This window comes from Capra hircus, chromosome 18, assembly GCF_001704415.2.
Source record: "Capra hircus breed San Clemente chromosome 18, ASM170441v1, whole genome shotgun sequence".
NCBI classification, from domain to species: Eukaryota; Metazoa; Chordata; class Mammalia; order Artiodactyla; family Bovidae; genus Capra; species Capra hircus.
The window spans coordinates 57,836,138-57,850,666 of NC_030825.1; the positions used below are offsets into that span (position 1 = coordinate 57,836,138).

The 14,529-nt window shown below is 52.4% G+C and overlaps 2 protein-coding genes across 5 annotated transcripts in view; one reads left to right on the forward strand and one right to left on the reverse strand.

Annotated features, from left to right (window-relative positions):
• Window positions 250–11,570, forward strand: C18H19orf81 (chromosome 18 C19orf81 homolog). Its single transcript, XM_018062900.1, has 5 exons — window positions 250–316; window positions 7,163–7,235; window positions 7,339–7,459; window positions 8,544–8,683; window positions 9,718–11,570. Exons 1-5 carry the CDS (start codon window positions 250–252, stop codon window positions 9,911–9,913), a joined length of 597 nt encoding a protein of 198 aa, XP_017918389.1. The 3' UTR covers window positions 9,914–11,570.
• Window positions 10,039–14,529, reverse strand: part of SHANK1 (SH3 and multiple ankyrin repeat domains 1) — a 52,707-nt gene continuing 48,216 nt past the window's right edge. For 3 of the 4 annotated variants that reach the window (XM_018062837.1, XM_018062836.1, XM_018062835.1), the window contains one exon: window positions 10,039–13,355. In XM_018062837.1, the coding sequence (XP_017918326.1) occupies window positions 12,638–13,355 (718 nt within the window). In that variant the 3' untranslated portion in view covers window positions 10,039–12,637. Of the gene's footprint in view, window positions 13,356–13,637; window positions 13,845–14,529 lie in introns of all 4 variants that reach the window. The other variant, XR_001919543.1, reaches the window with a different exon arrangement.

Below are 14,529 nucleotides of genomic sequence, written 5' to 3' on the forward strand. Positions count from 1 at the left end.
AGAGGCTCGAGGAGACCGGGGGACGTTGAGGAAGAAAAAGGAAGCTGGGCAAGAAGGAAGTGGGACACACAGAGGGTCCCAGAGATGAAAGGAAACCGGATGCCCATGTGGACTCAGCCGTCCACATTTTTCCCCCGGGCCTTCAAGAACAAGAGGGAGGAAGCAGCGGGGAGACAGAGCTGGGGCGGGTGGCCCAGTCAGAGCTCTTCTCCCCGTCCTCCTGAGACAACCCCCACCCGCCTTCCCAGGATGCAACAGGAGGTGGAGCCCCTGTGCTCCTCCGCCATGGGCAACCCCGGCATGCACAGGGACGCAGGTAACTGTGCGTTTGTAAGCAAGCGTGGGGGTGGAGGGCCGTCATCCGAGCATTGTGTCACAGCCTGCCTTGCGGCCTGGCCGTGAGTGAGTTACTGGCCTTCCAAAGAGAGAGCTACCCCCAACTTCTTGTGTCCACTAGGCAGTACCCTTTAAGACCGCAAACCGCCATTTCCCGTGAGCCTTTGCAGTTCCTTGGCCAATGGTCTGGACCCGGAACTACATTTCCCATGAGTCTCTGGGGCCTTAACAACTCTTCTGGAGGACATGAGCCCCTAGAGACTCCCTGCCCTGGCCCCTCACACCCTTTTTGTCTCCACCACCGGACTTAGCATCTTCTCCCGAAGCTACTCCTTCTCCCTGCTTCCTATCTTTGAATAACCCTACGACCAACCCAATCCAGACCCCAGGCATTGTTCCGCCGACTCCCGTTTCCTCCCACTGCCATCAGTCCCTAACCCTGTCTTCGTTCTCATTCTCTCTGCCCCGTCCACACATCCCCAGCTCAGGGCTTGTCATCTTCCAATGGACACTTTCTCCACCTGACTCCCTGGCCTCCAGTTTCTTCCCTCCCGCCCATCCCCTACATAGCTCCAGAGAAAACTTTCTGACACCCAGCACTAACCCTTTCTCTCCCTTGCTCGCAGCTCTTCCATGTTCCCCATCACTCCCAGGATAGGGCGCCAGCCCCTCAATCCAGTGTTTGAGGCCCTGTGTAGCCTGTGCCAGCTGTCAGGCTCATCTTCCAGGGCTGCCTATTTCCGCTCTACTTTAGCACAGCTCATGCCTTCATTCATTTTCTCATTGAACATTTCTAAAGTAATATCTTGGTGACAGTTCATTTGGCTAGCAGGTAATACAGAATTGGACTTAAGGAAGTATAAAGAATTGTTGTTCAGTTGCTAAGTTGTGCCTGACTCTTTACGATCCCATGAACTATAGCCCGCCAGCCTCTATCCGTGGGATTTCCCAGGCAAGGATACTGGAGTGGGTTACCGTTTCCTTCTCCAGGGGATCTTCCCAACCCAGGGATCAAGCCCATGTCTCCTGCTTGGCGGCAGGAGATTCTTTACCACTGAGCCATGTGGGAAGCCCAGTATAAAGAATAGGAAAGACATTATCTCACTGTAAAAGACTATAGATGGAGCAGGGTTTGTATTTGGGTGGATCAGCAGCTCAGTGAATGTTATTAAGAAGCCGATTTCTGTTTCCCTGCTTTTTAGACTGGGATATATCCCTTTTGCACACTAGCTTGCATACCTCATGGTCACCAAATGGCTGCCAAAGTTCCAGGCATCACTTCCAAAGGTTTTAATCTTAAGAATTCCAAATAATCTCTCCTCACATCTCATGGGCCGGCACTAAGCACCCACTCACTCTCGTCTCAATGCCTGGGAAAAAGAATGAAATTATAATGATTATTTTAGTCATTGGGTCTATGCATCAGGTGGGAGAAAGTTTTAAAAGAATTTATATCTAATCCTACTTCAGATTCCAGTTAACCAGGATTTCTAGGACTGGGGCCCTAGCATCTATAGTTTTTGACTGCTTGCCAGGCAATTATGATGAGCCATAGGGGTCGAAGGCATTGGTTTACACTGGATGAGATATTTCTGAGGATCCTGGTGATTGGTGAGCCTCACCTGGTTCCCTTCCCATCTCTCCCATGGGTGGGGAATGGACACTCCTCAAGTGAGGAATAAGGACGGAAATCATTGACATGGTCTCCTTTCTGGGTGTTGGCTGTAAGCACCTACTCTGTGCCAGGTGCTAGGCTAGGCACAGCAAATGCTCTAGTGGCAAAATGGACAGTTTCTCTGTCCTCCAGTCTCTGTTAGTGCCTTTGAAAACCTCTTCTGTTTGGAGACCTCCCCCAATCCCACATCATCTCTAACCTAGACTGAGGCACCCACCTGATAAGTATACTTTATTTATCAATTCAGTTCAGTCACTCAGTCATGTCTGACTCTTTTGCGACCCCATGGACTGCAGCATGCCAGGCTTCCCTGTTCATCAGCAACTCCCGGAGTTTTCTCAAACTCATGTCCGTCAAGTTGGTGATGACATTCAACCATCTCATCCTCTGTCGTCTCCTTCTCCTCCTGCCTTCAGTCTTTCCTAGCGTCAGGGCCTTTTCCAAGGAGTTAGTTCTTTACATCAGGTGGCCAAAGTATTGGAGTTTCAGCTTCAGCATCAGTCCTTCCAATGAATATTCAGGGATGATTTCCTTTAGGATTGACTGGTTTGATCTCTTTGCAGTCCAAGGGACTCTCAAGAGTTTTCTCCCTGCTGTGCTAGTTCACTTCAGTCATGTCCGACTCTTTGCCACCCCATGGACTGCAGCACGACAGGCTTCCCCGACCTTCTCGATAGCCTGGAGTTTGCTCAAATTCATGTTTATTCAGTCGGTAATGCCATCCAACCATCTCATCCTCTATCATCACCTTCTCCTCCTGCCTTCAATCTTTCCCAGTATCAGGGTCTTTTCCAATGAGTCGGTTATTCGTATCAAGTGGCTAAAGTATTGGAGCTTCAGCTTCAGCATCAGTCCTTCCAATGAATAATTCACGACTAATTTCCTTTAGGATTGATTGGTTTGATCTCCTTGCAACTCAATGGACTCTCAAGAGTCTTCTCTAACACCAATAGAACTCTAACAGTCCGAAAGCATCAAAACTTTATGTATAGCTCTAGAAAAATGTGAGTGGCATTGAGTTGACCAGTTGGAACATTTTGTAGATCAATATTTGTCCATTTCAGTTTCTCTATTTTCTTTGTGGTATTTTGGAGCCAGTAACATTTTTAGCTTGTCAGGTTGCAAATTTTGGCTTAGGCCATTAGAAAGCCTGTGGGTCCCAAGTGGTTTGCCTGTAGTAATGAATGAAATGACCCAGGCTGTTCTCATGCAAGGAAGGCAGACATGACACACGTTATCTCACAAATAATTAATAACCTACAATTGCAAGAAGTACTCTTTAGCTTTGGGCCTGAAGAGAATTCTGGGAATATTCTCTTTTGCTTAAAGGCCTTAGTGCCCCACCCACACAACCTGTGATGCTTCTGCATAAAATATCCCTTTCTTTGCAATTTCTTTCTTTCTTTTTTTTTTAACAAGGAGGGTCTCTGCCATTTCTTTATTTGGCAAATTCCTCTTGTATCCCTTAAGTCTCATGGTAGACATCACCCCCTCCAAGGAGCCTTCCTTGATTGCCCCCAGACTGTCCACCTTGTGACACCTCCACTGTAGCAAGTACTGCACTTTACGGTGACCGCTTTCCCCACCACACCAAAAGCTCTTTGAGGGAAGGGTGGAGGTCTCATTAATCTCTTTGTCTGCATCATCCTTCAGGGCACACAGGAGGCCTTGGAGGTGTCTCTTGATGTTTGGAAGTATTATGTTTACTCAATTATTCAATAAGTACTCATTTATAAATGTACACCTTTATTAAGTTATGGATATACATTGAAACAAATATATTAAAATCATGGTTGTAATTTAGGAATCTTTATTTCCAATGCCACATTTCACAAGAAACAGTTTTATTCACATTTTAAACATATCACTTTGATGTTGCTAGAGTCATTTTCCAAGTCATTTCACACACTTTTCCAGGGCATATAATTTTATTTCTAAGTTGTCTGTGATAGGAATTTAAAAGATTTTTCTCTACTATGGAAAAATTCAAACATTCACAAAAATAGAGAAAATGTTTAATAAATCCATGCATTCCAATACCTAACTTCAATAACTGTCAATATTTTGCTAATCTTGTTGCACCTAGACACCCACACACACAATTTTTGGGGGGACATTCTATAGGACGAATTTGTTTTAAAACAAGTTTTAGAAAACAGACCTACCATGCCATTAATTACAACCAGCAAAAATTTATAAATTTTTCTTGAATATCATCTCATCTAGGATCTATTTGAATTTCCCTAATTATTAAAAACTTTCATTTTTTACAGTTGGTTTGTTTTAATTAAGATCCAAACAAAGATATTGTAATGCATTTGATGATTATATCCCTTCAGTCTTCATCCAGTAAATTCTTACAGGTAGGTGCCTGGTGCTTTGCTAGGTGCCCAGAGCAGAAGACAAGCCCCTGACCTTATGTTGTTCACATTATAATTAGAGACTCATAGAAATAAATGTAAAAAGGCAGCTGTGATGACAGCCAGTACGTGGTATTATGCATTCAAGACAGGAACCCTTCACATGCTCAGGGAGACGTGATGAGCTAAGTGAGGGGGAAGAGAGCACCACGTGGATTTACAGCATGTGTCAAGGTCCTGTGGCAGGAGGGGGCGCATGGAGAGTTCAAGTCACAGAAGGGTGATGTTTCTGGAATGCAGCAAGTGAGGAGGTCGATGTTGTCTAATCAGGCTTGAGACATCAGCAGGGTCTGGTCCTATGTGGTCTCGGTCTTAATTTATCCCGAAGACAATGAGAAGTCCTGGGAGGGTTTTGAGGAAAGTGGAGGTGGTGATGTGGTCGGATCTACATTTCAAAATGGTATTCTGAGGCTTCCCTAGTGGCTCAATGGTAAAGAATCCACCTGCCAATGCAGGAGATCACATGCGAAGATCCCACGGGAAGACCCCACATGCCCTGGGACAACTAAGCCTGTGGGCCACAACTACTGAGGCTGTGTGCTGTGACGATTGAAGCCTGCATGCCTAGAGCCCATGGTCCACAATAAAAGCCACTGCAGTGAGAAGCCTGCGCACCACAACTAGGAAGTAGCCCGTGCTCTCTGCAACTAGAGCAAAACCCATGTAGCAATGAAGAGCCAGCATCGCTCCAAATAAATAAATAGCTATAAAACAAACCAAGAAACAGTAGCAAAAAGTGCTATTCTGATGGGATGAATGAAGGAGAGAGACAGAGAGGCTGAGAAGTTAGGAAGCTGTTGTGTAGACAATAGTGGGATGAGAGGCAGCAGCCTGGGGGATTGAGAACATGTTCTGGATCCAGATGGCTCGATTTTTATCATGATTCTATCGCTTGGGCTGTGTGACCTTGAGAAAATCACTTAACTTCTCTGTGCTTCTCTGTGTGGTGGGGAAGTCCCTAGATGAAACAAGATTGGCAAAATATCGATATTGACTGAAGCTAGGTATTGGAACATTTGGGTTCATTATACATCCTGATGTGATGAACTGACTTATTTGAAAACACCCTAATGCTGGGAATGATTGAAGGCAGGAGGAGAAGGGGATGACAGGATGAGATGCTTAGATCGCGTTACTGACTCTATGGACATGAGTTTGAGCAAGCTCTGGGAGTTGATGATGGACAGGGAAGCCTGGCGTGCTGCAGTCCATGGGGTCGCAAAGAGTCGGACACTGAGCAACTGAACTGAACTGAACTTAAACTACACTACCTCAGAAGTTGTTGTGAGGATTCAGTGGAAAGAACTTTAAAAGGTGTTTGGCTTTGCAAAAGGGACTGTAAACATGTAGTTATTGTTAAGTGGACAGACTTGAGAAGGAGATTACTGCATTGGAAGGATGGAAGGGAGGCCAGGATGGCCAGATAGAAATGCAGAGAGCTCAGCAGAGGGACCATACGTGATGCAGGGCAGGTGGTTCTCAGAGGGGATCTGTTTAAAATGCAGATTCTCATCCCGTAGGTCTGGAGGGGACCCTGAGAGGCTCCCCCAGACCACACATTGAGGAATGAGTCCCCATAGCAGGGGAGGACTTTATCCTGAAGGCAAGAGAAAGCCTCTGGAAATTTGTGAGTCTCTGAGAGTACATCATGAGAAACGCTGGGGTGGAAGAAGCACAAGCTGGAATCAAGATTGCTGGGAGAAATAGCAATAACCTCAGATATGCAAATTGCACCACCCATATGGCAGAAAGTGAAGAGGAACTAAAAAGCCTCTTGATGAAAGTGAAGTGGAGAGTGAAAAAGTTGGCTTAAAGCTCAACATTCAGAAAATGAAGATCATGGCATCTGGTCCCATCACTTCATGGGAAATAGATGGGGAAACAGTGGAAACAGTGTCAGACTTTATTTTGGGGGGCTCCAAAATCAGTGCAGATGGTGACTGCAGCCATGAAATTAAAAGACGCTTACTCCTTGGAAGAAAAGTTATGACCAACCTAGAGAGCATATTGAAAAGCAGAGACATTACTTTGCCAACAAAGGTCCGTCTAGTCAAGGCTATGGTTTTTCCAGTGGTCATGTATGGATGTGAGAGTTGGACTGTGAAGAAAGCTGAGCGCTGAAGAATTGATGCTTTTGAACTGTGGTGTTGGAGAAGACTCTTGAGAGTCCCTTGGACTGCAAGGAGATCCAACCAGTCCATTCTGAAGGAGATCAGCCCTGGGGTTTCTTTGGAGGGAATGATGCTGAAGCTGAAACTCCAGTACTTTGGCCACGTCATGCGAAGAGTTGACTCATTGGAAAAGACTCTGATGCTGGGAGGGATTGGGGGCAGGAGGAGAAGGGGACGACAGAGGATGAGATGGCTGGATGGCATCACCAACTCGATGGACGTGAGTCTGAGTGAACTCCGGGAGTTGGTGATGGACAGGGAGGCCTGGTGTGCTGCGATTCATGGGGTCGCAAAGAGTCGGACATGACTGAGCGACTGAACTGAACTGAAGGGGACCCCAAAAGTCGGAAGGGAAATGGGGTTAGTAGCGAGTCCCAGCTCTGGGGTATCCCACAGCTGGGTGGGGCAGGGTGGAATCTGGGGCTGACACAACAGCCGAATAACTGGCAGAGGAGCTATCCTGGGAGTGGCATAGCCAGTCACTCGGTGATGTCATTTAAGCAGAATAAGGTGTGAGGAGTGCTCAGGGCAACCGATGTACTTGGGTTTTCCATCCCCAGGAGTGCTCCTTGTGGATCGAGAGACCCCAGAGGAGATGCAGGCGCGGAGCCTGGGCAGACCTGTCAAATCCTCGTGAGTGGTCCTTGGCCCCGTGATTTCTGACCTCAGCTTCTCTAAGCTTGAGGGCACCGACCCCTGACCTTGGGAGGTCCCTGTCCGCTGGCTGTTTTCCCAGGAAACAGTATCTGCGTCAGGTCATTGCAGAATACGAGGCGCTGGACCGAGAGCTCCCGTGCATCCGGAAGTTCCCTATGCCACCTGCCGCTCAGCCGCTTTGTCTGTGCATGGAGACCTCGGTGAGTGGCCCTCCCCCAGCCCGTGACCCCAGATCCCTGCTGGGGCGGTGGACAGGACTTGAATCCAAGGTCCACAGCTTAGCAGCTGAGGGCCTGGCGCCAGGATAAATGGCTGAAAATGTGAATTTGTCAAAGGGGCCGTCGCTGAGAGAGGCGGAGAGAAGGGAGACAGAGGACAGGGGGAATCCTGCTAATCCGTTTACTAGGAAAATCTGTAAAATGGACAGATAGTGCAAAAACTCATTTTTAAAAAGCTTAGGTGTTTGACAGATTCAGTGAAGTGGTTACGCCGTGTATGGTTTCTGTGGCTATTCCTGCTTCAGCAGAGGTAGCTATTAAGGTCTTACCCTTTAATTTGAGAATTAAATGAGGCTTGCCAGCACAAGCCTCTGAATGTTCCCTCGGCTGATCTGTGTCACTTTACCCTGACGAAGGGATCACCGTTCTTGTTGACAAGGCCAGTCCACACTCCATTGCTTCTCTTCGTGTCTTTGAACATGAAACAACCCCATCCCCGCCTCCGCTGCTCAACATACACACCCAAGTCTAGCAGGAGGTGACCAATTTCTTGATTTCACTGTAGCTTCTTGGCAGTTTTATATATGACATATGCTATCACCCTCCACACTGCAATCTGAGACTGAAACGTGGTTAGTGATCAGTGTGTTTTCTGAATGTTAAATAGATTGACAAGATGTCAACCCCTCCCCCACGATCCTTATTTATTGACAAAGGAACAGTCCTTAAAATGCTAATATGACTATAAAAAGAAAAATGTACAGCTTAAATCCTTGCGGAAATCTTCAAGGGCTGCCAAAACTTCACCATCCAACGCAGGTTTCTGGAAAAGTTTTCAATAGATAGGCAAAGTTGGCCAACTGGTGAATCATTCAGCCGACTGTTCATTGACTTCTGGCAAATCGGCTTGGTGAGGATTGATTCTTTTGTCTGAGAATGACCTAGAATGGCAGCAGATGCCTTTCTACCTGAAAGATTCCTATCCTCCTCGCTCTGGCAGGTTCTGCAGGTGGGGTCTAGGGTGGGGACTTTTGCACCTGGACTTAACTCGGCCCGACATCCCCAGCCTGAAGAGGACCTTACCCACGTGGAGGTGCTGGAGGCCCTGGAAGCCGAGTTCCCCGGGGCCATGGAGAGTGGGCGCGTGAGCAGCATCCGCTTTGAGAACATGAACGTCATCTGTGGGACTGCCGGACGCCGGGACCGGTGAGTCCTTGGCGGGGGTGAAGGGCCTGGAGTGGTAGGCCCGCAGTGAACACGATGAGGGGGCGGAGCCGGGAGTGAGGGCGGAGAGAGGTGGGGCGGGGACTTTGGGTGGGCGTGGCCAGGAGGTGCGGGCCAACAGGAAGCGCATCAAGGGGCGGGGCGGGGAGGGAACAGACAGTGAGAGGGCGGGGCCTGGAGCCCCCAGTGAAGGTTGTGGTAGATAGAAGGACCCCTACCTGGCTGAAAGGCGGCACTAGCGGTAAAGAACCCGCCTGCCAATGCAGAAGAGACACGGGTTCCATCCCTGGGTGGGGATGGTCCCTTGAAGGAGGGCATGGCAACGCACTCCAGTATTCTTGCCTGGAGAATCCCATGGACAGAGGAGCCTGGCGCGCTAGTGGAACCTGATGGGCTACGGTCCATAAGGGACCAGAGTCGGTCACTACTGAAACGACTTTGTATGCACCCACACGGGAGCCTAGAAGGAGCGAAGCCAAGAGTGGGTGCGGTGGGGGAGCAGGGCCAGGTGAGATCGGAAAAGAAGGCGGGATCTGGAGAGAGGAGCCAGACTTTCAGTGACCCAGGTGGTGACGGGGATGCGCAAGACCGAGGAGTGGGGGTCTGAACACCGGACAGCAGCTATGAGCCTGAGCACCTTGCAGGGCGGGGTCAGAGTGATCCCGGGGGTCTAGACTGTCTGGTGGAGGGCGGGACCAGGCCTGAGAGCAGCACTGAAGGGGCGGGGCGGCCAGTGCAGTGGCGGTTTAGAAATATGGAGACTCGACAGAACCGGGCTGAGGGAAGACAGAGCCTAGACTGACCCCCCTGAGGGTCAAAGAACAGATTGACCCCGACGAGAGTGCAGGCCTGGCGAGTTTAGGGACGCAGCGACGGGTTGAGGGACGAGTCGGTCGGTAAACGAACTCAGGGATCAGGCAAGGACTCTTCAGCAACCAGAGGCGGGGCTGGGGCCGCCAGCGATTCCCCCTCTGTCTCCGCCCCGCTTCTCTCCCCTTGGCCTTGTCCCGTCACAGGTGGCTCATCATGGTCACGGACTTCCAGACTCGCTCGCGCCTGCTGCGCTCGGGGCTTCGACTCCGCGGGAACCTGCATCCTCTCGTGCGCCACGACGAACTGCTGCTGAGCGATTACCGGCTGCACCTGCGCCGCTCCCTGGTCCGACGGCGCATGCTCGAGGCTCTCGGGGCGGAGCCGACCGAGGAAGACTGACATTTAGGGGGGCGGGCCCCGGCTGCGCTTGCGCACTGCCCCGCTGGCTCGGGATACCCACCCGGAACCTCAGAGGAAAAGGGGAGTTGCCTCCCCAGGAAGGAGGCGGGGTCGGCTCGAGGGGGTGGATACTGTGAGTTTAATTATAAAGAATGACCTGGTACAAAAGCCATTTCTCTCTGCAAAATCTTGGTGGGGAGTCAGGGGGAGGGTGGTGACGGGGGGTAGAGACGAACCCCCATGATATAATTCTGCCTCCCTAGTCTTCCCCTAGTCCCTGCGAATGGACGCCTGGGTCGCAACCCCTTGAGGGGTGAATTCCGAGGCCCGTGAGAGGGAAGACCGGGGCCCCGTGGATTTGAACGCGTGTGATCCCTGTCCCAACGAGAACCAGACGTCCTCATCCGCCCCCCTTTTCCTCCTCCCAACCCCCCTTGGAAGACAATTCTCGGGCTTTATTTCAGGTTTTTTTTTTTTTTTTTCTGGATTTTTTTTTGTGTTCTAGGTTTTTTTTTTTTTGTATTTTCTTTTGTTATTGTTCCTCTTTTTGCTTTGTCGCTTCTCTCCGCCCCGCGCAGCCCCCAATCCAGTACCTTCCCCCTCCCCAGCCCAACCTCTCCTACCCCCCTCCCCACCCCCCACACCCTCCCCAACCCCGCGGCACCCATCCAGAATGAACAAGCCCTTGATAGACGAGCGCCGCGCAGGCCCCCTGCGGACGGGGGGCATCCGACAAGGGGGAGGGGGCGGGTAGGGGCCCAGCGCGACCTCCGCCCCTCTCCTCGCCACCCCTCCCCCCTCCCACGACCCTCCCACAAGGTTCCCCGCAGATCCCTGACGTGGTAAGGAGGGAGGGTTGCAAGCACCCTCCCCCCAAGGACGGAGCGCCCCCCCCCACTCGGGGGTAGGGGGCAGCAGAGGGGGAATGGGCTTGGGGGAAGGAGGGGGAGCTCCCTTCTTTGGCAGCTGAACATGGTGGGGATCAGGGGCGATGCCCTCCCCCTTTTGCCCACAGTAGGCGAGGGGGCTTTCCAGGGGAAGGGGGTGGCTTAGAATTTCCAAGCCCTAGGAATAGAGGGACAGGGAAGCGTGCAGGAAGGGACAGCCATGCTGGAGGGAGGAGTTTCTGGGAGAGACGGAAAGTTTTAGGAGATGGGGGGGAGGCGGTGTCGTCGTGCAAAATGGATGGACGGGAAGTCAGAGGAGGGAGGAGCTGAGATGGCAGACTGGGGCGGGGAGAGGAGGAAGCGAGGAAGCAAAGTGGGCAGGAACTGAGAGTGCACAGGGTCTTCTCTTGACAGAAAAAGTGTCCAGAGCTAAGAGAACAGGCAGAGTGCAAATGATCTGATCTTTGGGGGCAGGAAAAAAAAACTGCCAGGAAAAGAAACAATAATACAGGCTCAAGAGCGTGTGGAATGGGATGAGTGTGCAAAAGGAAAGAGGCTGCAGAGTTCTCCAAGAGATGGTAAAAGTTACCCAAGAACAACCAGAAATTCAAGCATGAGCGTGCAAGGCAGGGCTGCGGGGTGCAAGAGCCTAGTTAAGGACGAAAAGACGGCTTCAAGAGAGCAGGGGACGTGCTGGGGAGAATGCGTGTGCAAGAGCGGGCGTGCAAGAAGCTGCATCAAAGAATTGACAGTGGAGATGGACAAGGAGCTGGGAAACGACGGGGCGAGGGAGTGGGGAAGCCTGGCAAAGAGGAGAAGATATGGTTCCTGGGAGGCGAGGGTGCAAGCAACAGTGGGTGGGGGGAGGGGCAAGTAGGTAGCGTGGGAGTGTCACTGTGAGACGGAGGGGTGGGTAGAGTGAGAATGTGGGGGTGCAGGATTAAGGGGAGAGGGTGCTTCAGGAGAACGGAGGCGCAAGTTTAGGGGGAGGCGCACGGTCTGAGAGAGGGCGAGGGAAAGGGTGTCCCAAGTGTGTCTGCAGCAAGGGCCCAGAGATTCTTCAGGAGAGAGGGGTGGGGGTGGGGGTGGGAGTGGGGGAGGGCGCCCGTGGGAAGAGTCTGAGACCAAGGGGGTGTGGAGCGTGGGGAGACAGACGCTGTGGTGTGCCAGGGAAGCCGAGCGAGCCGGAAGCAAAGGCAGGCGGAGGAAGCCAAGGCGGAGCGCGCAAGACAGCCAGAGGGCGCATTTGTGCAAAATTGTAGCCCAGGAAGGGGAGAGAGGTGAGCAGGCGTGCAAAGGAGCGTGCAAGAGCCTGGGGGGCGGGGGCTGCTGTGTGTGCTGGGGAGAGGGGAGGGTGGGGAGAGCCAGGGGCTTAGAGAAGGGGGGAAGGGTGGTTAGAGGGGCGGCAGATGGTGGAATCTGAGGGCGGCCCCTTCCTCTGCGGCCTGGGGGACGACCCCCAAGCGGTCAGGCTCAGGGCTGGCCCTCTATGGCTCTGTCTGTCCCCCGCTCCCCAGAATCGACCCTTCCCTCCTTCTCCACCCCCTCTCTGATTTCCTCCACCGCCCCTCCGCTCCCCCTACCCCTTCACACACACACACACACACACACACCGCCTCGTGTCAGCTGCCCCCTCCTGTGAGGTGCAAATGTCTGGCCGGGATCAGGCCACCTGGTGACCTCCGGCCTTGGGAGACAAGGGTCAGGGCGCAGTTCTAGCAGAGTCCCTGGCCCGGGGAGAGAAGGACGGTTGGGTTGGGTGGGAGGGGCGGTCAGAGGTCAAGAGGCCAGCAGGCTCAAGGGTTCTGTGGACGGGCTGGTCCGTCCAGGCCAGCCATCACCTCTCCAGGAAAAACTTGAGAGCCCGGTCGATGTTCATGCGGTGTCCCACCCTGGTCACCCCCAAATCGACGTAGTCCTCCTTGGTCAAGGCGGGAAGGTGGGAGCCATCGATCTCGTGGTCCAGGAACCGGGCCCGGTGTTCGGCCAAGCCCAGCCACTCTAGCCAGTCAGCCACATCGAACTTGGTCCAGAAGCCCAGAGGTTTAGCGCCGAACGGCTTGTCCGGGGGCAGGGAAAGCAGGCGGGTCGGTGAGAGGGAGCGGGAGGCCCCTGACAAGGCCCCGCCGAGACTCCCGGACATCCCGGGGTGCGGCGGTACAAAGACGGGGGCGAAGGGGTCAGCCGAGCCTCCTGCCCCTCCGGTGGGGGAGCCTCGGATGTCAAAGAGGCCCGGGTAGAGGGGTCCGGAAGGCAGGATGGGTAGGGACGAGGGCCGGGGCGCAGGGCTGACCTTGTGCTCCGAGGCGGGCAGCAATGAGGGGCTGGGGGCCCGGCGGAGCAAAGGTGGGCGCATCTCGAACTCCACGCCCTGGAGGTGGCGGGCGGACGTGGAGGAGGAGGAAGCCGATGGGGAGGTGGCCCCCGGGGCTGCAGCGGCTGAAGGGGACACCGCGGTTCCCGTGGGGAGTGGCGGCAGAGGTGGTTTGGACCAGTTCTGAAACAGGCTGCTCACAGGTTTGGAGAGGAGCGAGGACTGGGAGTCTTCCGAGAGTCTGGAATGTGATACGGGGCGGGGGTGGAAGAGAAGGGTGGGGTGGGGGGCGAGGGTGGGGCGAGAAAGAGGCAGAGGTCAAGATACAGGGAGAGAGGAAGAGAGACCAGGGGCGCGGGGTAGAGAGATGGGAAGAGATGGAAGGAGCGAGCGAGGGGGTAAGATGGATGTCAGGACAGAAAATGAAGGGAGAGAAAAGTGAGAGGACAGGGAGGGCGACAGTCGAGAGAGATGAAAGAAAAAGAGACATTAAGTGATAATAATAATAATCGCCACCACTTACTGATGCTCACGTGTGCCAGGCATTGTTCTAAGTGCTTTTACAGATCGCATCTCAATGGAATCCCCGTGACAGCCCTGATGCAGGTTACTATTATTATCAGCAGCACAGAGAGGTTAAGTAACTTGCCTAAGGACACACAGCCAGGAAGTAGCAGAGCCCAGTTATATGGCACCAAAGTCTGAGCTCTTAACCACTCCCCTATACTGCCTTTTGGGGTATGGCCAAGTCACAGCAGAGTGGAAGACAGGGAGACGGTGAGAGAGGAACAAAAAAAGAGGAGGAGCATTCAGGGGAGAGAGATGGAAGGGGACAGGGGACAGAGAGAGAGAGAGAGATGAGGAGAGGGCGATGAAAGAGAGAAGAAACGAGGGGAGAAAAGGATTCCCCTCATCCCTTTAGCTCCCTCCACAACAGTCCCTGCCTCGGGGCCTTTGAACGGTTCCCTCAGCTTAGCGCTCTTTTCCCTCCAGGAGCCATACAGTTCGCTCCCTTCCCTCCTCCAGTCTCTGTTCAGCTTGCCTTTTATTTGAGACACCTCTCCTGAACCATCCCATTATTGTATTTTTTCCCTAGGATGACTGCAATCACTGTTTCCTGTCTGACCTCCACCTCTGCTTATCAGGCTGTGAACTCTATAAGAGATATGCTTTGCTTGTTTTGTCCATTTCGGGATTCCCTCCCTCTCCCCCTGAAGGGCACCGGGTAACAGAGATGGCAAGTCAGTCATTGGTGGATGGGTCAACTAAATTAAGCATCCTTTCCTCTGTCATCTGTGAGATGCCTTAAGATCTCAAAGACCTTAGAAACCACCTTAGAATATCACTGTAAGGATATCAAACCCTTGAGCAGAATTAGAGTAAGCTCTGAAGGACAAGAGGGTTAAAAATCCTCT